This window comes from Elephas maximus, chromosome 10, assembly GCF_024166365.1.
Source record: "Elephas maximus indicus isolate mEleMax1 chromosome 10, mEleMax1 primary haplotype, whole genome shotgun sequence".
Lineage (NCBI taxonomy): Eukaryota > Metazoa > Chordata > Mammalia > Proboscidea > Elephantidae > Elephas > Elephas maximus.
Genome location: NC_064828.1, coordinates 35,596,893 through 35,620,656, shown reverse-complemented (window position 1 = coordinate 35,620,656; position 23,764 = coordinate 35,596,893). Strand labels below are relative to the sequence as shown.

Below are 23,764 nucleotides of genomic sequence, written 5' to 3'. Positions count from 1 at the left end.
TACAACCCTCTGACCCTCCTTCTGGGTTCGCTGATTTCACAAAAAAAGAAGGGGAGGGGGGAGGCGTGCACAGTCGCGCATGCGCACTCGTAAACACACCAAAGGGCCGGAGGAACTTTGCGTTTCCGCAGAGCACGGCACAGAACACTCGCGCACGCGCCTCTCAACCCAGCTTACTTTGCCGCAGGCCCCGCCCCTAGCCTGCAGAGGGCGCTGAACTTGAGAGCTCGGGGATTTGGGACCGCTCTAGCCCGATCCCTGCCTCGGTGGCGGGCGCTGCAGCTCTTCGTCCCCCACGCCTCCTCCCAGCACAGGTGGGTCCGCCCGCGGCGGGCGGGAGTGCCTCAGAGCCGTGGGGCGGGCGGGTAATAGCGGCCTCCCGGGCGCAGAGAGGGCCCCATCGCCTAAGTGCCACCGCTTGGGCTTCAGCGGATCTGGCTATGGCCAGGGCCGTGCGGGCGGAAATCCAAGTCCAGGTGGGCGCCTCCTTCTAGACGTGCAGTACCTATTCCGGGATTCCTTTACACCCTGCGGGTCTCCGCCCAGGCCGCGTATGGCTTCGGGGCGGGGGTGGGGTGAGGGGGCCAGCTGGGGGAGGAGCCAGTAGGGGCGGGGCTCCCGTGATTGACACCCTCTCTGCCCAGGCTTCACTGGTGATCGCTGGACCCCTCCCTGTCCTGAACCCTGAGCCGGCACCATGGTGAGAACCCTGAGCCCCGCCCCTCACTCTGCATGCCCACGCCCTCGCCCTGCGTGGCCTTGCTTCAGGTGCTTGGGTCCCCCCACTGGGGGGTTCCGTGGGTCTGCCCGTGCAAGGACAGCCTGCACCCTTTCAACTCACCCATCCTTGTAGCACGGGCGACTGAAGGTGAAGACATCGGAAGAGCAGGCTGAGGCCAAAAGGCTAGAGCGGGAGCAGAAGCTGAAGCTATACCTGTCAGCCACCCAAGCTGTCTTCCAGAAGGTGGGGCCCTCAGAGGTAGCCCATCCCCCAGGTGGCTCCCTTAATATAGTACAGAGACCAAGAGTCAGGCTGTTTGGATCCAAATCTGGGTTCTATCATTAGCTATATCACTAGCTGTGTTGCCTTGGGCAAGTTACTGCATCTCTATGGGTCTCAGTTTGCATTGCACATCTGTAAAATGAAACTAATGTGCCTACTATGTAAGCCTGTTGTGAAGATTAAATGAGAGAATACATGTAAAGTTCTATGCATAATACCTGTCACATACTGTGGGACTCAGAATATTTGGTAATTCTGTTTATGATATTTAACCGTGTGGTTGGAGGATGATATGATTTCTGACCCTGTTACTTACCTGCTCAGCGCCAGGCTGGCGAGCTGGATGAATCAGTGCTGGAACTGACAAGCCAGATTCTGGGAGCCAACCCCGACTTTGCCACCCTCTGGAACTGCCGGCGAGAGGTGCTCCAGCAGCTGGAGACCCAGAAGTGCGTAGAGGTTCAGGGCCACAGGAAGATCTCCCTTCCTAGCCCTGGCTCCACCCCTGCCCTGCCTGAGTTCAGGGATGGAGAAAGAATGGGGCAGCCAGGGGCATAGGAAGGGGCAGTGCAGGTCTGGGTACAGGCTGATGGGGTGAGTTGAGGTTGGGTGTTAGAGGGCCCTGACCTCCCTGCCCATTGGGTGCAGGTCCCCAGAGGAGCTGGCTGCTCTGGTGAAAGCAGAGCTGGGCTTCCTGGAGAGCTGCCTGCGTGTGAACCCCAAGTCCTACGGCACCTGGCACCATCGCTGCTGGCTGCTGAGCCGCCTTCCGGAGCCCAACTGGGCCCGGGAGCTGGAGCTGTGTGCCCGCTTCCTCGAGGTCGATGAGCGGAACTGTACGTGCCTTCAGATTCTGTGCCCACACCCCTCACCTGCCCCGCATCCTGGTATTGGGGCTTCAGTCAGGCCCAGTTTGGGGAGGGATGTCCAAAAGGGTTCACTGAGCTGATGGCAAAGGGATGACAGCTAAATACATCTTCTGTGGAGTGTGTAGAGGTGTTTCTCGGAGTGCAGCCAGGGAGCGCTCCATGCCCTTCTTCTGAGGTGTGCTGTTTCCTGCCCTGCCCAGTTCACTGCTGGGACTACCGTCGGTTTGTGGCTGCACAGGCAGCTGTGCCCCCCGCAGAGGAATTGGCCTTCACTGATAGCCTCATCACCCGAAACTTCTCCAACTACTCCTCCTGGCATTACCGCTCCTGCCTCTTGCCCCAGTTGCACCCCCAGCCGGACTCTGGGCCACAGGATCGCCTGCCCGAGGATGTGCTGCTCAAAGGTGAGCAAGGTCAGGGGTTCTGGAGAGGGCCAGCCACTGCTCTGCATCCGCCATTCCCACCCTGGCCCTGTTCCTGGACCTGTCAGTCTTGTTCATTGAGCATCTACTTCGTGCCTGGCTCTGGGATACATAAGATTGAGTCCTGGCTATAGGGAGTTCGGCTGTCGACGGGGCAGATAAAACTGGCATATGCATTCGCTGTGCAAGGCCAGCATATAAGTGAGACTGAGGGCTGGAGGTACTGCAGGGAGAGGGCATGCAGAGTGGGGGTGCTGGGGTGACCAGAAGCCTGCCAGAGTCCTGACCACAGCCCATGTCCCTCTTTGGCCCCCGCAGAGCTGGAACTGGTACAGAATGCCTTCTTCACTGACCCCAATGATCAGAGTGCCTGGTTCTATCACCGCTGGCTCCTGGGCCGAGGTGAGCAATAGGGGAAGAGGCTGGGTGTTTAGGGCTTGGAAGGCATGGAAGAGGATTTAAGGAGACCTGAGGCTGTCTCTCTCGCTAGCTGACCCCCAGGATGCTCTGCGCTGCCTGCACGTGAGCCGGGACGAGGCCTGTCTGACTGTCTCCTTCTCTCGGCCCCTCCTAGTGAGTCCTGCAGCTTTTGCCAGGGAACAGTGTGGGGTTGTGGGCCTGGCACTGTTTGGGCCGACAGGTCTCCCTTTGTCCCCGGCCAGGTGAGCTCTGGGATGGAGACCTTGCTGCTCATGGTTGATGGGTCGCCCCTGGCTGTGGAGTGGAGGACCCCAGATGGCAGGAACCGGCCCAACCACGTCTGGGTATCCCAGGATTGGTGGGGCAGAAGTGGAGGGCCAGGGTGGGGCTAGGGTGGGACAGTCAGAAAAGTGGTGAGGCCAGGGTATCTCCTTGACCCATTGCTTCCAGCTCTGTGACCTACCTGCTGCCTCCCTCAACGACCAGTTGCCCCAACATATGTTTTGTGTCATTTGGATGGCAGGCGATGCTCAGAAGGAGTGTGTGCTGTTAAAAGGTGATGCACCCTGCAGCCTCCACCCCCTGCAGCAGCCCCCATCCCTCCCCTCCTCTCATGAGTGTTCCTGCCTCCTGCTCTTTCCTTCAGGCCGCCAGGAGGGCTGGTGCCGGGACTCAGCCACGGATGAGCAGCTATTCAGGTAATGACAGGCAGCACACAGACAAGGAGAGGGCACTGGACTCTGGGTATCAGGCGACTGGGGCAAGAGGCTTGGGGCTTAGGGAGATGGTCTCAGACCCAACACTGGGTACTACCAGTACCCTAGGACTGTGGGCATTGCCCTCCCCACCCTGACCACCCTCAGGTGTGAGCTGTCAGTAGAGAAGTCTACAGTGCTACAGTCTGAACTTGAATCCTGCAAGGAGCTACAGGAGCTGGAGCCTGAGAACAAATGTGAGGCCCCATTCCCTGATCCCCTGCTCTCCAGAGCCCCCCTGAGGAGGCCCCTTTCTGGGGTGGCTCTTGGGGAGAGTATGAAGTGTAGGGGGAGGATGAGGAGCAGAGGGATTTAGGAGAGAGCCTCCTTTGCCCACCCTCTCCCCAGGGTGCCTGCTCACCATCATCCTACTGATGCGGGCGCTGGACCCCCTACTGTATGAGAAGGAGACACTGCAGTACTTCCAGACCCTCAAGGTAAGTTGGGCCTTGGGGAATAGGCAAGGGGACCCAGTAAGCAGGGAGAAAGACAGCTGGTGTGCAAACCTTGCCCGCCCCACCCCCGTCAGGCCGTGGACCCAATGCGGGCTGCGTACCTGGACGACCTGCGCAGCAAGTTCCTGCTGGAGAACAGCGTGCTCAAGATGGAGTACGCTGAGGTGCGCGTGCTACACCTGGCTCACAAGGTATCGACTCTCACACACGCCTTCCACTGGGCCCTCTGCCCACGTCTCGCCCCTTTCCCTCATGGCCTGGCCACGTGCTGTCTGGCCTCACCATGCTCCTGACTTCCTTCAGTCTCTGGTGCCTTCCTGGGCATTTCCTCCCAACCAAGATTGAATTCATCATCCTCCATCAAGCCTACTGCTCTTCCAGACCTTGCTTTCTGTAACTTGCCCCATCATTCTTCTTGTTTCTTCTTGCCCCAATTTCAAATCCTGAGTCACCAGGGCCTCTTCACACTGCCCCTTCCAGTGGGCCAGTCACAGGTTCATTCTTCCTTGAGAGTGACCCCTCAGCCCTTCTCCAGCCCTTTCCCATGCTTCTCACCCTGGAGCAAGCCCAACACCTAAAGCCCAGATGATTTCCAGAGGTTTCTGACAAGCTTTCCAGGCTCATTTTCTCTCTGTTCTCAGGTCTTCCCAATCAGTCTTCCTAACACCAGTTTTATCACATGACTGCAGCCCACCTCCACTCCCACCAGATGGATCCCCCAGACTCACCAGCCCACTCCTGTCTATGTCTTTGTTTACCCCAGTGCCCTCCCCCATCCTCTGTACCTTCCCTTACTCCAGGCTGCCTTCTCCCATCCACTGCCCCGGCCACCCTCCAGCACTCACTGTCCCATGTCCTTGGCACCTAGCAGATACCACCTGCTTCCCACCTGCCTGCACCTTCTCCTCAGCTGGGGTCTCTGTGGGGCCCAGAGAGCAAGTACCTAACAAACAATGGCTGAGGACCCTACCCCAGGTCTCATTGGGTGTCTCATCTACCCTCTCCTCAGGACCTCACAGTCCTCTGCCACCTGGAGCAGCTACTCTTGGTCACTCACCTTGACCTGTCACACAATCGTCTCCGAGCCCTGCCCTCTGCCCTGGCCGCCCTGCGCTGCCTCGAGGTAAAGCACTTATGCCTCCATTGCTGTCTAGGTGGTCTTCTCCCCCTTCTTCCATTTCAGAAGTCTGCCTACTTTACAAACAGAGGTCCAGAACCTCCCAGCCCACAGGTGGCCACTTCTTTTCCTCCCACCCCCATCTCCATCACCCAGCCTGACCCCTTGAGCCCTTTCATATACTGTAAGCTGATCACCTGCAGTTGCTTTTACCAGTCCCAGGCTGGCAGCTGCCTGCTCTGCCTTGTGCTACCCTGCTCTCCTGGCTCCCCAGGTGCTACAAGTCAACGATAACGACATAGAGTCTCTGGATGGTGTCACTAACCTGCCCCGGCTGCGAGAGCTCTTACTGTGTTGCAACCGTATCCTTCCTCCTCGTGCCTTTCAGACAGCAGGGAGGGTGGGGTGCTCTTACTGTGAGACAACCATATCCTTCCTTCTGGGTGCCTTTCAGACAGCAAGCAGGGCCCAGGGAGCAGGGGCTGTGGCCATCTAAGCCGAGGAGAGGCTTGCCTGGGGGCTGGATGGAGCCGTCGTTGACTGGCACTCATGGATTCTGCAGGGCGGATGTGATTTCCAGAGCCCACCAACCGTCTACAGTTCAGGGAGTTTCATATTTTTTAAAAATCTAGATTTCTGATTCTGCTAAAATGTAGAAGTTAAAGCAACGCCTGCATTTCCACTTGGCAGTCCTTGGCCATTGTTGAGTAGTGGGTGCCTCCTGAGACTAAGTTAGCTTTCCACTTTGCCACAGTCTCCACCACTCCTCCTTGGACCACACCCTGCCTGCTTCATGTACTCCCTGCCTTACTCCTGTAGCCAGGTTTTTGCAATCTCTGCCCAGAACCTTACTCCCCCCGGGGAGGCATGTGAGATGCCCATGACACAGACTTCCAGGCAGCAGCCCCCAAGCTCTTGAGGAAAAACGTTGATGGGCATGCAAGAGCCGTGGTTGGGAGGTAGCCTGCCAAGTTTTTCTTGACTCTCCCTCCTGCACAAGGCCTGCGGCAGCCCACAGCGCTCCAGTCACTTGCCTCTTGTCCCAGACTGGTCCTCCTCAACCTGCAGGGCAACCCCCTGTGCCAAGCAGTGGGCATCTCGGAACAGCTGGCCGAACTGCTGCCTTTAGTGAGCAGCATCCTCATCTAAGTGGATGTCCCCCACCCTTGCCCTTAACTTATTTGGACTAAATAAAGAACGGAGAAAGCGCCTCGGTTCGCCTACCTGCTGCTCTGCCACCACCGCCAGTACTGCCTTGTCTGCTGGGAAAGGAGAGGGAAAGAGACTCGAGGTGTGTCTGCTCACCCTCTCTGCTCTCATTTCATGCTCTCCAGCCGCTTTCCTATCATGGATGACCGAAGCCTCAGTGTTCGGGACAGAGTTCAGGGCTAGGACTGGCCTTGAGTTCACCTTCTGGTTTGGGGCTCTGCTGGGTCCAGGTTCCAGATTGGGATTGAGATCAGGCTTGGGTTCAGGTTCAGAGATAAAAAAAATCAGCTGTCAGTCTCACCACCTGGAGGGGATGATGAAAGGCTTCCCTATGACCCTGCCCATTCACCAGAGCTGAGAAGGCTGGGGTGTTCTATGTTCCCGGGAGGAGTAGCACTGGGCTTTCTTGCTCCTCCCTGTTATAACAACAGATCTATCCCCATAAATAGCATTCTTTGGTTGAAGAACCATGGAAAATATTTGATCCTCACAAGAGGTTAGGCATGAGATTATTACCCCATTGTACTGATGAGGAAACTGCTGTTAGGACTTGCACAAAGTTGCTGACTTAAATGCTGGAGCCAAAGTTATCCCTACACCTCTGTCTAGGGATTCTAGAGTCAGCTCTTGCTTCTGTACTATATGGAATGGTTGGGTCAGAGGCCTGGCCTTAGCAGCCTGAGGTACTGAGTTGAGTTTCTGCTCCCATGGCACCCCCCAGCATGCAAGTGCATGAATTCACATGCACGCGCGCGCGCACACACACACATCCTGTCCTGACTTGACACCGGGGCCCCCTGGAGGGAGGAAAGAGGGGTGGCCAGGGACAGGTTATCCAGTAAGCCAGGTAACCACGTGCCTAGGACATTAATGAAACAGGGATACCAGTTGTCCAAAGCAAAGACCCACGAATGCCAAGCAGATAGGCCACTTTTGCGTTCAGTTGCTAATATAGTCACTTTTAAAAAGTTACATCGTGGATAGCTAAGGTACACATACATATATGTATATATGTAACAGGAGCCCCAGTGGAGCAGTGATTAAGAGCTCAGCTCCTAACCAAAAGGTTGGCGGTTCGAATTCACCAGCTGTTCCATGGGAGAAAGATGGGGCAGTCCACTTCCTTGGAAAGCCTATGAGGGCAGGAGAAAGATGGGGCAGTCCACTTGGAAAGCCTATGAGGGCAGTTCTACTCTGTTCTACAGAATTGATATGAGTCAGAATCCACTCAAAGACAATGGAAAAGAGTGGAATATATTTAACATATATGTCATTAGAATGCATGAGTAAGCAGAGGAGGGGGCACTACAGATTATCAATGCTTAGGGCCCTGCATGCCTTAATCCTGCCCTGGGAGGGAGTCAGGGCACTGAGTCAAACCTCACTGGGTGGGGGAAAGAGACTGCCAAAGGCATTTTCCTCCTTAGGGAATCTGCCTGCCCCACGTGTGCTAATCAGATACTCAGGGCCCTTCCCATATCCGTAGTGTTGTACAAACAGCCCCTCCACGAAGCTCTTTGGCTGACCTGCCTCACACCTGTCTGGAATTTTTATTTCCACTGGTGTGTCCTCTGAGGGTGTTGGGGTGGAGGCAGACCCCCTGCCAGGCTCTGGGGCTTGGATCTGGACAGGAAGAGGTCAGCGTGGGCGTGGAGGACAGCCTGCCAGGTGCTGGAGCCTCTGTCCCCACTCCCCAAGGCACCTTCTTGCCTCATGTATCACCAGCCTCAGCCTCTCCTCCAAGTCTGCTTCCTTGGCTCTTCTCACCAACCCTGTTTTCACTGTCTTGCTCAGTGAGTGGCCTGTGGGCAGAGTTGGGACACCAGTGGGGTGGAAGGAAGAGGCCCCTGGATGATGGGCCCAAGAACGGGACCCCAGCCCCCCTGATGGACTCCCAGGAGAGCCTCCCTGAAGATGCCTGGCTTCTCTCTGCCTTGGGGTTCTCTCCATGGCATCTCTCCCAGTGCAGGGGTGGAGTTGGGATACACACAAGACAGGTGCCCAGAGCTGGTTGGTCAGGATTCCCAGGAGGAATTCCAGAGTGAAAAAGAGGGAAACGTCTCAATTCCAGCTGACCAGACACTTCTCTGCAGCCTGGGGAGGGGGCCTCAATTCCCACCTAAACCTGAGAGCAAAGGTCTAAGCCTCCCTCAAACCCCCAGGCCAGGGGGAGAAAGAAGAGATTGACCCTACTCTGATACCCCCTACTCCACTAACTTGGAGGCACATGGGCAGCTGGGGACAGCCCACACATAACAGGGGCTGTGGAGCAGCTGGAGAAAGAAAGGACAGGTGGGTGAGGGGTCAGGATCTGGTAGAGCCGGCAGGTCAGGGGCTGGCTGGTGGAGCCAGCCTGCAGTCCTACCTGCTGATGTCACCCATCTGCAGCTGGGATCCCAGGACTTCCCTGAGTCCCGTGAGCAGGCCCGTGGGCCAGTTTCACAGGGCTGAGCGCTGCCCCACAGAGGAGTCCACCGTCTCATACAATGAGAGCAAGGCAGGCAGGATCTGGGGAATAGGGGCGTGTGGATGGAAGGGGGCTCTGGCCCATGGAATGGAGCTCAGGGCTTCTCCCCCACTCCTCAGACACCCAGTCTGGCAGGCATCAGCCTGGTGTGGGGCCCCTCAACTTTCATTCTGGCCTCAGCTCTGACAGACAGGGACCTGGCCCTCTCCCTAGCTGCTGCTCCATCCACCCCTGCATCATCTCCGTTGTTCCTCGAAAGGGGAGAGGGAGCCAGTCCCACTTTCCCGTCCCTATCTCCTGAAAGCCCTCAGAGGCCCTGGAGCTCTTCCTGGGTGTGTGCGGGTTGGGGGCGGGAAGGGGGCTGGAACAGCACCCGCCTAGCGAGCTTACCCTTCTCAGCAGAGCGGCTCCTCCCTCCCCTTCATAAATCACTCCACGGCCCGCCCCACACCTTGCATTCACGGCGGCTTCCAGCCTGTCAGTCGGTCCAGTCCCATCCCATCAGTCCCGACCTGTTCCACCTCAGCCCCGGGACTCAGCGCTGCCGCAGCCAACGCCGCCACCAGGTGAGGGGCTCCTGGCCAGAGGAGCTCAGCCCCAGAGGGCTCCCCCGACGCCGAGATGCGGCGTCCCAGACCGGCGCAGGCTCCGGGCATCTACTGCGCCCCGTCCCTCCCTGTGGCCCGGCGCTGGGTTGACCCGAAGTGAGGATGCCAAAGACCCAGACCCCGAGGCCACCCTCTGCTTTTTGAGGGGAGCCTTGGAGGATCTCTGCTAAGAAATGGGCAGTCCCAGGGGCTTGGACTGCTAGACCAAGGGGCAGATCAGGATCCCACAGAGCCGGCACAGGGACGCTGAGGACTCTGGGCTGAGCTGGGTCTCGGGGCTGTGACAAGTGCCTGCCAAGGGGAACTCTGTACATTTCCTTGGATGAGTTCCTGAGTGGGTTTCTCAGTTGGGCAGGCACCTGATTTTTGGAAGTAGTTTGGTGGGTATCAGTGTGAGGAGAGAGGGGAAGGCCCCTCTCTGCAGAGTGGGAAGCTTCCTTGGGTGAGTCTGAATGGGGTCTTTGGGGTGGGTCTCTGGATGGGTCTAGATCAGATTCTTTCATCTGGCTGGGACCGATCAGCTCTGGATGGAGCTGGACTGGGTGGGCATACTGGGTAAGGAGGTTTCCAGGTGGGTTTGTTCTCTGGGTGTGTGGTCAGAGTCCCCCTGCCTCTCCCTTACAGGCACAATGATGGATGGTCCTCGGTCGGACGTGGGCCGCTGGGGTAGGAGCCCCTGGCAGCCCACTGCCACACCTTCGCCAGAGCCAGAGCCAGAGCCAGACAGGCGTTCCCGGGGCTCCGGCCGATCCTTCTGGGCTCGCTGCTGTAGCTGCTGCTCAAGCCGGAATGTGGATGATGACTGGGGCCGAGGGTCCGGGGCCCGAGTATCTGGCTCCAGGGACCGAGGGTCCAGCTCTGGGGGCCGCAGACCTGACTCCCGGGGCTCAGACTCTCGTCGGCCTAACTCCCGGGGCTCAGACTCTCATCGGCCTGTCTCCCGGGGCACCGGTGTGAACGCAGCTGGAGATGGCACCGTCCGAGGTGAGGCCTGGCCTGTCCACCTTATCAGAGAGCTGAGGGGCCTTAATATGGCCTGAGACTCTTTCTGACATCTCTGGAGGGCTGGGAGGCTAATGAGGGTGCTTTCCTGACCTGGAACTGTGGCCTTGCAGAGGGCATGCTGGTGGTGACCGGTGTGGATTTGCTGAGTTCACGCTCCGACCAGAACCGCCGAGAGCATCACACAGACGAGTTCGAGTATAACGAGCTGATTGTGCGCCGTGGACAGCCTTTCGACATCGTGCTTTTCCTGTCCCGGCCCTATGGGTCCTCAGATCACATCACCCTGGAGCTGCTCATTGGTCAGTGGGGCCTGGAGCATGCCAGGGGCCAGGAAGGGTGAAGGCCCCAGATTCTGTGGAGGGGGGTGGCTAATAGGGCTTCATAGCCCTGGCATTAGGGTTAAAGAGGCTTCTTTATGCTCCTCCCCCACCCCACTCAAGCCTACCAGATAAGTTAGGTGCACGTGTGTGTGAGTGTATCCCTAGGAGTGTGTCTCAGGAAGAGTCATGGTATCACCATTTTCCTAAGCTCTCCCTCTTCAAGCCTCCAGGGCCATCTGTTTCCAAGTATCTCCTCTTCACTGGCCTGCCTCTGTGTCTTCTTCAGCATTGCTGTGTCTTTTTTCCAGATCTGCTCTGTTTCCCCAGGGTGTGACTGGCTCTCTCTCTACTCTTTCTGTCCAGCTCTATCTGCCTGTCTCTGTCTCTCTGTCCCCATGGCCCAGGGTAGGTGCCTCCCTTACCATGTTGCTTGGTGGCCGTTGACTGCCCAGGCTGGTGATTATGCCAGTGCTGCGGGCGGGAGACTCCTCATACCCTTTGATTAGGGCCTAACGTTGCCCACCCCAGCCTCTAATTTCTCAGATACCCCTAGCACCTCCACCAGGAATGCCCTAGGCTCTGGAGGCTGTAGCCCCAGGGAGCAGGCAGGGTTGTCTGTCAGCATCCAGACTGCCCTATCACAAGGGCAGGGACCTGAACCCAGCCAGGTGGCTCTGCTCCTCCAGCCCAGCCACTGAGACAGTCAGTCAGGCAGGAGGGTGACAGTGGCCTTGGTAACTCTCCTTCCCACTTCTGAGCTCGGTGTCAGGGAAACAGGTTTAAGATGTTGGACTGGGCCCTGCCCCAAGCCGCGGGCACACATCGGGTGGGGACAGAACTGCTCTCAGAGAGACTGTCACAGACTAAAGTGATGACCCAACTCAGGGACACACACACTGGCTCAAACACACGCTGGGTGGGGCTGGGAGAAGTCCAAGACTCCAACCCCTCTCCTCTGGGAGGCCTCGCCAGCTAATTGCTGCTTCCCCCATTCTAGGCAACAACCCTGAGGTGGGCAAGAGCACCCACGTGATCATCCCAGTGGGTAAGGGGGGCAGCGGAGGCTGGAAGGCCCAGGTGATCAAAGCCAATGGGCAGAATCTGAACCTGCGGGTCTACACCTCCCCCAACTCCATCATCGGCAAGTTTCAGTTCACGGTACGCACGCACTCAGATGCCGGAGAGTTCCAATTGCCCTTTGACCCCCGCAACGAGATCTACATCCTCTTCAACCCCTGGTGCCCAGGTAAGCCTGCTGGAGTCAGAAGCAGGGGTAGACTGGAGGGAAGGGCAGGGTAAGGCATCCTTCCCCAGAATCAGGCTAGGCACCTGGGTTCCTGGCCCTAGGAGAAGCCAGCCTCCCCTTGTCCAGGTGAGGAGACCTAGCTTCAGTGCAGAAAGGTGACCAGACCAAAGTCACACAGCTTCACCTCTCCTGGTGAAGGGCCCTGGTTACAGCCACTCTCCGTCCTTCCTGGGAGCACTCTCTCAGGCTAGGGGCTTCCCTTCCCTCTCTGTGTGGACTTGAGTCCTACAAAACTGATCCAGGAGCAGGTGGGGCCCAGGGAGAGAGCTGAAGGGAGCCAAACGTGTGTGTTCTTGTGGCACAGAGGACATTGTGTATGTGGACCACGAGGACTGGAGGCAGGAGTATGTGCTTAATGAGTCCGGGAGAATTTATTACGGGACTGAAGCGCAGATTGGCGAGCGCACCTGGAACTACGGCCAGGTAAGGCTGGCCAGGGACCGCTGGCCCCTGCATGCAGGAGAGCTAGAGGCAGGGGTGAGGGTGGGGGGGAAGGGGGGCGGGGTGCTGGCCTGTGGTTCGAGCTTGGCCACAATGGTCCACAGTCACCCGTGCCCTCCCTCTGTTCAGTTTGACCATGGGGTGCTGGACGCCTGTCTGTGCATCCTGGACCGGCGGGGGATGCCATATGGGGGCCGCGGGGACCCAGTCAGTGTCTCCCGGGTCATCTCCGCCATGGTGAGCACCCTGGTGTCTCTGAACCCTACTGTGTGTCTGCCTGCTGCCACTGTGCAGTTTCTGGAGTCCTCCAGGACCCCAGCCCTGCTCCCTACCTTAGAAAGGATACCGTGAGAAGGGGTCTCACACCTCCTCTTCCCTCTCTTGCCTGCCCCGGGCCCACCCTTCCTGGCTCCTTTCCCAGCTCCCTATAGAATGTAGGGCCAAGCCCCGCACTTGGCACGCCCCGGAACCACATTCCTGTGTCAGACCAGGGGCGGGAGGGTGGGGGCAGATGGCTCAACAGAGGGTGGGTGGGGCTGTGATTGATGTCCAGATCCTGAGGCCTTAGGGGTGTGGGGTGGCTGCACGGTCCCTCCCAGGGCTAATCTTCTTTCCCCAACTCACCCCTCCTCTCCTGGGCAGGTAAACTCCCTGGATGACAATGGGGTCCTGATTGGAAACTGGTCTGGCGATTACTCCCGAGGCACCAACCCATCAGCGTGGGTGGGCAGTGTGGAGATCCTACTCAGCTACCTACGCACGGGCTATTCTGTCCCCTATGGCCAGTGCTGGGTTTTTGCTGGTGTGACCACGACAGGTAGTGAAGGGACCAGGTCCAGAGTAGCCTGGCTGACAAGGAGTGGGAGGGAAGCCAGGCTTTACCTTTGCCCAGCCTGGCCCAGCAATGGCTAGAGTACAGCCTGGCGGGGTGGGGGGGAGGGGTATGTAGGCTGGCCTTAATTATCATTAATTAGTGTTAACAACAGGGAGAGAAGGGAGAAGGGACAGGAAGGGACTGAGCCAGCAGGAAGCCTGGCTTCCCATAACCCCAGTGCTCCCTGACCCAGAAAGCCTCCTGACCCCGGTGACCCCTGATCCTGGTCGTCTGAGCCCAGTTTGACAATCCCACTTACCCTTTTTCCCTGATATTCCTGACCTGATGCCTCCCCTGCCCGCCACTCCTGCCCTGACCCTGGCCCTGACCCCTGACCCTGGCCCTGACCCCTGACCCTGGCTCCTCTGCAGTGCTGCGTTGCCTGGGCCTGGCCACTCGGACTGTCACCAACTTCAACTCCGCACATGACACAGACACATCCCTCACCATGGACATCTACTTTGATGAGAACATGAAGCCACTCGAGCACCTGAATCGTGATTCTGTTTGGTGAGGCTGGGCTAGGGCTAGACTCCCCATACCTAGTGAGGATGGGTGACCTGAGGGCCGGTGGTGAGGGACAGGCAGGGGCAGGGCAGGCTAGGAGGCCCTGGATGGGATGCTCAGACACAGCCCTCCCTTGGTGTCCATCCCAGGAACTTTCACGTGTGGAATGACTGCTGGATGAAAAGGCCGGATTTGCCCTCGGGCTTCGATGGGTGGCAGGTGGTAGATGCCACACCCCAGGAGACCAGCAGTGGTAAGGCCCGGCCCCTACAGCCCAACTGGGCCCTCTTCCTCCCCTACCTGGTTACATACTCCAGAGTGCCAGCCTGAACTGGTCTTAGAGCTAAGTCCTTTAACCCCATATGGTTTGAACCCACCAGCAACACTGTGGAAGAAGGGCCTGGCAATCTGCTTCCGGAAAGATTACAGCCAAGAAAACCCTATGGAGCAGTCCTACTCTGTAACACATGGGGTCACCATGAGTCGGAATCGACTCCAGAGCAATGGGTTTTTTTTTTTTTTTTTGGTTTGGTTCCTAACATTGGCTTATATACTGAATCGCCTGTGGGGCTGTTAGTTTATTTTCACCTTTTTATGTAACTGTTTGCCTACGTTGTATTTATTTATAATGGTTAATGTATACAGATGGCTCAAAATTCAAAAGATTCAAGAGTAGTCAGTGAATGGTTTCACTCCCCCACAAATCCACTATTTTTACTTGCTTATTTCCTTATATATCCTGGAGATAATTAATTGAAGGACCCTTTACTTACATATATTTTCTTAAATTAAAAAAGTCATTATTATAAATAACACAAGCTGGGCAGAAAAAAGAAAGTACAGAATTGAATAACACAACATGTAAAAGTTGCTTGTTATTTATCAGGAGGTTTGGGTTGGTTTTTTTTTTTTTTTTTGGTCCTGTTTTGTTTTTAAAGTAAATTTCTAGGTCCCTTCCCAGACCTGTTACATCAGACTTTTGTGGGTTAGATTCCAGGAATCTATGTCTCTGAAAGTTCTCTTGTTGAATCTGACGATCAGCCTGGTTTGGGAACCATTCCAACCCCCTTGTGGGACACGTGGGAAACTGAGCCCCAGAGAGGTGATGTGACTTTCTTTGGGACCCAGAGCAGTAGGTCAGGAACAGAGCAAATCCAGTTTCCTGACCATCGAGCTTTTCCGCACTCACTCTCGCTTTCACCAAGTTCTTCTCCTGCCTGTCCATTGCTCACACTGAGTTATATGCACCAAAACCCAGTGCCGTCGAGTCGATTTGAGTTATATGTACCAAATAGAAAAATCAAAGGCTCAGGTTCAAAGAAGAAAATCGCCCCTATAACTTCAGCCCAAAGATATAATTATTGTTGACATCACCTACCAGTCTGTTTTCTGGATCCACATAGACATGTTTCTGCAAAAATGAAACTTGTATGCTTTGTCCTCAGACAGGTCTCCCATCCCCTTCCCACCTTGAAGCTCCAGCCCCAGGCAGCCTGGCCTGCTGCTGCCTTCATTCCTGCTCTTCCCTGCTCAGCCTGGGTCACCTCCCCCTTGCCTAGCCTGCATTCCTCCTCTGGTCTCCGGCCAGACCCCTCCTGTCAATCACCTGTGTAACAGAGCCCCAGCGATGTTTGCTGTGCTGGAACAGCCTGGCCCAGGACTCTGGAGACCTGACCTCTGACTCCCACCATGGGAAGTGGCTAGCGGGCAGAAGGCAGGGGGCTCTGGCGCCACCGAGACAGGGGCTTGATTCCAGCTTGGTCACTTCTTAGATGTGTGATCTTGGGCCCATACTTTGCACCTTTGGGCTCTGGTGCCCTTGTGTGTAATATGGGGCTAATATATGCCATATGGAGTCCCTGGGTGAGGCAGTTAAAGGTTCAGCTACTAACCAAAAGGTTGGCAATTTGAACCAGCCCAGAGAAGCCTTGGAAGATAGGCCTGGTGATCTTCTGAAAGGTCACAGCCTTGAAAACCCTATGGAGCAATTCTACTCTGCGCAGGTGGGGTTGCCATGAGTTGGAATTAACTCGATGGCAACTAACAATAACAATATATCCTATAAAGTGGTTGGGAGGATTAAGTAAGAAATTATACAGCCAAAAGCCCAGCAGCATGTCTGGAACATAGTACCTATTCAGTAAATATAATAGTGGTGTAGTGGTTAAATGCTACGGCTGCTAACCAAAAGGTCGGCAGTTCGAATCCGCCACGTGCTCCTTGGAAACTCTATGGGGCAGTTCTACTCCGTCCTATAGGGTCGCTATGAGTCGGAATCAACTTGAGGGTACTGGGTTTTCTGGGATTCAGTAAATGTTAGCTTCTTCCATTCTCTCTATCTCCAACTGTCCTGTGAGATTCTGGCATCTACTTTACCTCGTTGAGCCTCAGTTTTCTCATCTGTAAAAAACACATGGCACTAGGTGATATCTAAGATATTTTCCTGCTGGATGGTCATCACTTTGTATTCTGTTTCCTCTCCTGCCAAACCTATCCTCCCTGCCAGCCCACCTCTTCTAGGAAGCCCTTTGGGTGCAATAAGGAAAGATTCTATTTCCCATTAGCTTCTTTCCCACCCCCACCCCACCTCCAGGGGAGAAGACACAGCTGGCTATGGAGCTGAGGGGTTTTTCAGATCTTTCTGGAGTGGTGGTGTTGGTGTCGGTGCTCTCCCAGCCAGCAAGCAGAACCACGGTGGGCTCGGGGTTGGCCCTGGAGGGATGGGGGTACTGTGCTTTGGGAGCCACAGGCAGTGGACACGCAGCTCTAGCCTGTCAAGGAAGAATGTGCTGATGACTTGGTTATCATGGCAGGCTTGTCCGTAAGCTCTGCAGCCAGCTGTGTCCTCTCTACTGTCATACATTTGCACCCTCCCACCCGCCAGCCTCCCCCCAGAGCAGCCTGGGCTGAGGAAAGCCGACTGAGAGCCAAACAGAACCACTCTCTTCTTTGTTTTCCCTCCCTGGGATGGACTGGGTGGTAGCTGACCCCAACTATTTGGGTGAGAGCTGCTGGCCTCATCTAGAGGCCACCAGGCAGTGGGCACTGTGCCTGGTGGGTGAAAGGGGGGCCCATTTGGACTGCTGCCCAGGATCTAAGGATCTCTCTCGGCCTCCTTGGAGCTCTCACTTCTGCCCTGCCCTCAATCCCCTAGGCATCTTCTGCTGTGGCCCCTGCTCCGTGGAGTCCATCAAGAATGGCCTGGTCTATATGAAGTACGACACACCCTTCATTTTTGCTGAGGTGAGGGTTGTGCCCCACGTGCCTTAGCAGCCATCTGGAGTGACCAGAACACTGGCCTTGGTCCTGGGTGCTCTGGTCCTGACTTCCCCACTGACTAACTAGCTGTGTGACCTTGGCCAAGTCCCTTATTCTACGAGTCTTAGTTTCTTCAACTATAAAAGCGGATAATGATGGCTGCCGTGCTTCCTGTACTTGGGATCAAAAGAGATAATGGGTATGAAACTGCTTTATAAGTCGTAAAGCCAGTGAACGAGCTTAAGGGATTACTGTTATTAATGCCAAAATGCGCTGCGAGGAGCCTTCTAGACCAGCTTCTTCCCTGCTCCACCTGACTTCTCTGGCTCAGTGTGGAAAATCCTTCTGTTAGACTCTGCCAGGAAGCTCCCAGCCTTAGGACCCAGCCCTGCCCTGCAGCTCCGGGGGTTCAGGGAAGGCAGCCAGGGATCAGGCCTGCCCCCAGATTCTCTGGCTCACTCATTACTGCCTCACGCTCCCCATCCCATTCATGCCCAACAGGTGAACAGTGACAAGGTATACTGGCAGCGGCAAGATGACGGCAGCTTCAAGATTGTGTACGTGGAGGAGAAGGCCATTGGTACACTCATCATCACGAAGGCCATTGGCTCCAACATGCGGGACGACGTCACCCACCTCTATAAGCACCCAGAAGGTACCATTCCCTCACCCTGGCCAGCCCAGGGCCCCAAGCCAAGCACTCCCTCCCATCACTCCCCCTGAGTGCCAGCCCACCCATAGTGGTCACTGTAACCTCACCCTGACTCTCAACCCCCAGGCTCCGAGGCCGAGCGGAAAGCAGTGGAGACAGCAGCTGCCCATGGCAGCAAACCCAACGTGTATGCCACGCGCGACTCAGCTGAGGATGTGGCAGTACAAGTGGAGACACAGGACGTGGTGACAGGGCAGGATCTGACAGTCTGTGTGGTGCTGAGCAATCGTGGCAGCAGCCGCCGCACCGTGAAGCTGCACCTCTACCTCTCGGTCACCTTCTACACGGGCGTCACTGGGCCCGTCTTCAAAGACAGCAAGAAGGAAGTGGTCCTGGAGCCAGGGGCCTGTAAGTGCTCCTTACCTAGCCCTGCCCTGGGATGGCCGGCATCCCACAACTGTGGACATAGAGACTCCTGGGGCAGTGAGGAGCAGCCTGGGTGAGGCCCTGTCTGGGCAAGTAGGCCTGAGTGATGCCATATCTCTTCCCCAGCGGAACGTGTGGTCATGCCGGTGGCCTACCAGGAATACCAGCCCCACCTTGTAGACCAGGGGGCCATGCTGCTCAACATCTCGGGCCACGTCAAGGAGAACGGGCAGGTGCTGGCCAAGCAGCATACCTTCCGTCTGCGCACCCCTGACCTCTCCCTCACGGTGAGCGAGGGGAGGTCGGAGAGTGGTAGTCAGGGGTTGAGGAAAATCAGAGGAGAAGAAGAGAGGGTACTGAGCCAGGAGTAGGCTGGCCTGGTGAGCAGTTCCAGACACGGAAAGTCAGGGCCTGCCTCTGGGCTCTCAGTTTCCGCGTCAGTAAGACAGGACCTCATATCCCTGATTCTGTGGTAGCCTTGTTTGGAGATTGGTTTGGAGATTCCTCTCTGGCTTTTGAGGAGCAGACCAAGGCTTCTCTGAGGGGCAGAAATGTGGGGCTCAGGAGAAGGTTTTGATTCTAAGGAGTTTCTCCCTCTGGTGGGAGTGTGATCACCATGTGTTTGGCAAGGTTCCCTGATGTGGAGGTGGACCTCTTTCTTTCTCAGTTATTGGGAGCAGCTGTGGTTGGCCAGGAGTGTGAAGTACAGATTGTCTTCAAGAACCCTCTGCCTGTCACCCTTACGAATGTCGTCTTCCGGCTCGAGGGCTCCGGGTTACAGAGGCCCAAGATCCTCAACGTCGGGTGAGTCTGGCCTCTCTCCCCGCCTGCCTCTCAGGCTGACCTGGGTCTAGCTTTGCTTGCTCTCTCAGTCAGGACAGATCTGTTCTGTCAGTTTGGAGCCAGCCAGCACCACCTCCTGACTGTTCAGACCAGCCATGTTTAAGGAGGCATGCTGTATGTCTTGTGCTATGCTTTGTGTCCCTACCCTGCCTTGCCATTGTTACATGAGAACCTATACAAAGACTCTAACTGTTGCCCAGTACTGAAGAGTTGACAAGGCATTTCAGGAACATTATCTTATTTGGAGATCCCAAAAACCCTCTAAAATGCATTAGAGATCATCATGTGATTAGCAGCAAAGCTTTGGAACCAAGAAGAATTGGGTTCAAGTCTCAGCCCCATCCTGCAGTCTCTATGTGCCCTTGGGCAGATGACTTATCTTCTCTAAGCTTCAGTTTTCGCATCTGTAAAGTGGGGGTAACAATAGTACCTGCCTCCTTGGGGTGTTGTGAGAATTAGATAAGATGGTGCATGTAAAGCATTCAGGGATTCAGCGTAGAGCTTGGCAAAAAGTAAATGCCCACTTGGTAGGTGTTATTTTTATTATTGCCATCATCGCGCCCACTTTACAGATGGGGAAGCTGGTGGCCAGGGTCTCACTGGGTCTCACAGCTCACAGGGGCAATCTCTGCCCTTCCCACCATGGCATGCACCATGCACAGGGTCTCAAGCCCTTGGTTTGGTCTTTGCCCTGAGGGCTGAGTGGCAGTTCCAGAGGACAGGGCTCTGTGCGTCATCCTTCACCCAGCCCACCTGGGCCTGGCTCCAGGCTGGGCAAGGCCCAGTGCCCAGTGAGGGCACACACAGTGCTTGTGCCCCTGGGCCTGCAGCCAGTGGCTGTCATCTCTGACACAGACTCACATGTGCTGCTATGTCTCTCCCCACGTAAAACACAGAAGGAAAATAGAGAAAGTCAGAGGCTGACTTTCAAATCAGCTTCCTGGGGACAGGGGTAGGCATTTTCCTCTTTAGGCAGAGGGCACCTGAGGGAAAGCTATGGCCTATGGAAGGGTGATGGGGAGGAGCAGAGAACCACTGACCTCCTGCCCATCCCCCACACACAGCAGGCTCTGCTCAGGGTAGCCTCCTCTTTGACCATCAGGCCAAGGCTGCAAGGATTGCTATCTTGACCCTTTGCCCCAGCCTGAGTCCCTGGGGAGTATGTGATCCATTGTGCCACCCTACAGGGGTCTTAGAGAGTGGTAATGAGACTCCCAGGTAGCTGCCCTGCTGGCTTTGCTCTGAAGTCATCTCTCAAAACCCACCATGATGGAGGGCCCCCTGCGCCCCCCATCTGGGAGGTCCCAGAACTGGACTCCCCTCACCAACCCCCACGAGGCCTTTGACTGTTGCGCCCACTTGGGAATCAGGAAAGGACCACCATACAAGCGTCGCAGAGCTGGCCCCTCTTCCTAACTGTGGGCTTGTGTGAGCCTTCCCCATTTGGAGGTCATAAATGAGAGGGTTGGATGATGGTTTCTCAAGGCAGGATCTGCTTGGACCTTCTTTGGCTCCTTGGCTGTGTGAGCCCAAGCTGGGTCCTCCAGGACACTTTACAGCCTCGTGGGGGATGTCCCTGAGCTGTTGGTTCAGCTATGTTAGATTCCAAGATGGGTGATACTTTGACTCTCGTTTGCACATCAAAGGCTGTGGTATGCAACCCCAATATACCGCAAGGCGTGCCACCCAAGCGTGGTGACTGGCCACTTTATAAACATTCCAGAACTTACTCCTCCAGATGACTGTTGTCACCACCAAAGCAGCCACCATGGGAAGCTGGAAGTCTGTTCCAAACCCTTCTCGGGAATTTCCCCCAGGGCCTGAATCATGCTGTTTAGAATGTCCTAAGAGTGGCCATCTCCCTCGTTGAGGGGTGGATTTGACCTTAGGGAAACAGCCTGAAGTCAGTCATTTAGACCTAAGACTAATTAGTAAGGTAAGTGAGCAAGTTGGGTAATACGCCCTTTTCGGTCAAAAATTGTGGCATGGCTGTAGAGGAGGAACAGGTTGTCTGGTCTGTAAGTGTGACTGTGTGTGCATGTGGATGTGAGTGTGTGTGCTGTGTGTTTTAAATGACTCCAAATAAACATCCAAGAGGAGTTCTAAAAAATGTTTCAAACACTGGCAACATAGGTAGAATACGTGCAGGATTAAGGGACGACGTTCATTTGGATGCCTAAATTCTGGTGCCCTTTTCTGAGAACTGGCTTCATTACCTATGCTCAGTTAAAGACAGGCTCCAGTTTATAACAGCTAACTTGTACTCAGCTTAAATTCACAAACAGGGGTGTGGCAAAGCCCTCACCTGACACTAAGACAAGGGCAGGGAGAGATCTTGACATTTCCAGTTGGAACCTGGGAAGCAGCTTCTCTTAGAATGGTGTTATAATTAAAGGTCATTGTTGGTAGTTCCCGTCAAGCCTATTCCGACTCATGGTGACATCATGTGTACAGAGTAGAATTGCTCCATAGGGTTTTCAAGGCTGCGACAATTCAGAAGCACATCACCAGGCCTGTCTCCCAAATAGCCTCTGGGTGGGCTCAAACCACCAATCTTTCAGCATGTAGTTGAGCACTTAACCATTTGTGCCATCCAGGGACTCCATAAAATATTGTAGTTCATTTACGTGGTTTTAATAGACTTTGGAAAGCTGACCTGAGCTCCCATAACCTTTAACATTGTATCTATGGAAATACGTAAAACCCATGGCCGTTGAGTCGATTCAGACAAACAGTGACCCTGTAGGACAGACTAGAACTGCCTCATAGGGTTATGGAAACGTGTACACTATTTAAAACATGAATTTATAACCAGTCAGAACATAATGCATCTGTTAAGTTATTGTCTTAATTTACAGGCTTCCTATCATGATATATTTTAGGATACCAGGTTCCCATTAACCTCTGCTTCCTTCCTTCATGGAGTTCAAAGGCACCTTCAAGGCCATCTGATCCCACACCCTCATTTTACATATACGTCTCCTTTATGGGTCAGAAAGTAAGGACCAGAGAAGTTAAGTAACTTGTCCTAACCCACACGGCCAATAGGTAGTAGAGGAAGGAATACAGAGCCAGATGCCTTGCACAAAGGAGAGCTTGTCCTGGAGTTAGGATGTTCTGAACTCTGTTGGAAGGCTGTGGTGTCTGCCTGGAGGCTGGCGTCAGAGAGGATCCCCTAGGTAGGTTTGGGTCAAGTAAGCAGCTGGAGGTGAGGGTTTAGGGCAGAGACAGGAAAGGACAGATGCTAACATTTTTGATATAAATGCAATCATGTTCAGTGTATAAAGTGCAAGTGCAGATTGCTGGAGGAGCTTGTGGAAAGGTGATAGTCATTTTCCTGAGGGCAGGAGTACTCAGGGGAGCCCTCACTAGGCATTCACAGGGCAGCCCAAGGTGATGAGGGAGCACTGGGGGCTCAATCCATGCAAGGCAAAGACCACAAGGGATGAACGTGGAGGTGAGTGAGGGGAAGGGGAAGCAGTTCAGTGGGGCTGGAGGCAGCAGGAAAGGTGTGAGATGATGAGGCTGTGCAGGTAGGCAGGCTGAGTCAGAGCAAGCCTGTGTGGCAGGTTAGGGAGCTAGGATTTCATCTTAGAAGCAACAAGGAAGCCAAGCCCTTGAAGGATTTAGTTCACGTCTGAGTGGTTAGGACAATAGATTGGAAAAATGAGATTGGAGGCAAGGAGGCTAGTTAAAGACTGGTGAAATCATGATTCCCAGAGGGGTACTTTTGGAATAGACTGTCAGAGGTTCACCAAAAGCCGGGGGGGGGGGGGGGGGGAATAAAATGCTGTATTGTGTGTGTATGTGTGTGTGTACATATACATGAGCCTCTCTGTCTTTGTCTGTCTTACACACACACACAATTAAAGTTGCCAACTGTCTGTTATTGGGAAAGGACTTCTTTTTTTCCTAAGATAATATCCTTCCAGTATTTTGGTGCATTAAAATGCGCTTTGTTCTTTGGAATGAGGATCGTAGTAGAGGATATTTAATTTTCTTAAACTTTTTTCTTGGAAAACCTGAAAGGACTTAGCAATACTGTGCTGGGCCCCAAGGTCTCGCTGTGAAGTTTCCATTGTCTTAGCAATCCCCAGGTGAGGTAGGGGAGGCTCTGGCTGAGCAGGAGCAGTCAGGTAGAGAGGTAGGCTCTGGGGTGATGTCCACAGTCTTTGTGCAGGTGGAATGGGAGCAGGGAGGGAGGATTCCAGACGACAGGGAAGATTTCCAGCTCAGGCAGAAATCCGGTGGGTGGTTCCCTATCTGGCTCTGAGGCCTGGGCTCAGGCTTTGTCCTGGTCATGGGTGTGGAGATTTCAGCTGAGCCCAGGATTGCCTGTGTGACTCCACCTCCTGCTCCCTCCTTTCTGGCTACCACAGATCTGTCCTTACCTCCCCACTTCAGTTACCACAGCCTCTGACCCTGTCTTTGCCCTCAGGGACATTGGGGGCAACGAGACAGTGACACTGCGCCAGACATTCATGCCTGTGCGGCCAGGCCCCCGCCAGCTCATTGCCAGCTTGGACAGCCCACAGCTCTCCCAGGTGCACGGTGTCATCCAGGTGGACGTGGCCCCAGCCTCCGGAGGCTGGGCTCTCTCAGACCCTGGAGGCGACAGTCACTCCGGGGAGACCATCCCTATGGCATCTCGAGGTGGGGCTTAGCCCTGGGCCAGGAGCAATGGGACTGGATTCAGATAAGCAAGGACACTGCCCCAAAGCAGGGGCCCCCCATAGAGTGGATCCGCAGGGGTTCAGGTGGGGGGGCGCCTGGCACCTGGGGAGGGAGCCGATCTTCACTTGCAGTT

The 23,764-nt window shown here is 55.2% G+C and overlaps 2 protein-coding genes across 4 annotated transcripts in view; both read left to right on the top strand.

Moving 5' to 3' along the window:
- The window catches only part of RABGGTA (Rab geranylgeranyltransferase subunit alpha), an 11,185-nt gene extending 4,892 nt beyond the window's left edge, over positions 1 to 6,293 (top strand). The window contains exons 2-18 of one of the 3 annotated variants that reach the window (XM_049898778.1): positions 188 to 314; positions 645 to 700; positions 854 to 964; positions 1,328 to 1,452; positions 1,652 to 1,839; positions 2,073 to 2,276; positions 2,613 to 2,696; positions 2,785 to 2,867; positions 2,957 to 3,058; positions 3,165 to 3,270; positions 3,361 to 3,412; positions 3,578 to 3,666; positions 3,818 to 3,906; positions 3,999 to 4,115; positions 4,934 to 5,047; positions 5,316 to 5,403; positions 6,042 to 6,293. In XM_049898778.1, the coding sequence (XP_049754735.1) occupies positions 698 to 700; positions 854 to 964; positions 1,328 to 1,452; positions 1,652 to 1,839; positions 2,073 to 2,276; positions 2,613 to 2,696; positions 2,785 to 2,867; positions 2,957 to 3,058; positions 3,165 to 3,270; positions 3,361 to 3,412; positions 3,578 to 3,666; positions 3,818 to 3,906; positions 3,999 to 4,115; positions 4,934 to 5,047; positions 5,316 to 5,403; positions 6,042 to 6,190 (1,704 nt within the window). In that variant the 5' untranslated portion in view covers positions 188 to 314; positions 645 to 697 and the 3' untranslated portion in view covers positions 6,191 to 6,293. The other 2 variants (XM_049898779.1, XM_049898781.1) reach the window with 2 other exon arrangements.
- Positions 6,272 to 23,764, top strand: TGM1 (transglutaminase 1). The gene is made up of 15 exons (XM_049898777.1): positions 6,272 to 6,332; positions 9,950 to 10,309; positions 10,441 to 10,629; positions 11,648 to 11,896; positions 12,261 to 12,379; positions 12,527 to 12,634; positions 13,040 to 13,214; positions 13,643 to 13,781; positions 13,928 to 14,031; positions 16,933 to 17,021; positions 17,538 to 17,691; positions 17,815 to 18,096; positions 18,241 to 18,401; positions 18,782 to 18,918; positions 23,396 to 23,764. Exons 2-15 carry the CDS (start codon positions 9,955 to 9,957, stop codon positions 23,619 to 23,621), a joined length of 2,487 nt encoding a protein of 828 aa, XP_049754734.1. The 5' UTR covers positions 6,272 to 6,332; positions 9,950 to 9,954; the 3' UTR covers positions 23,622 to 23,764.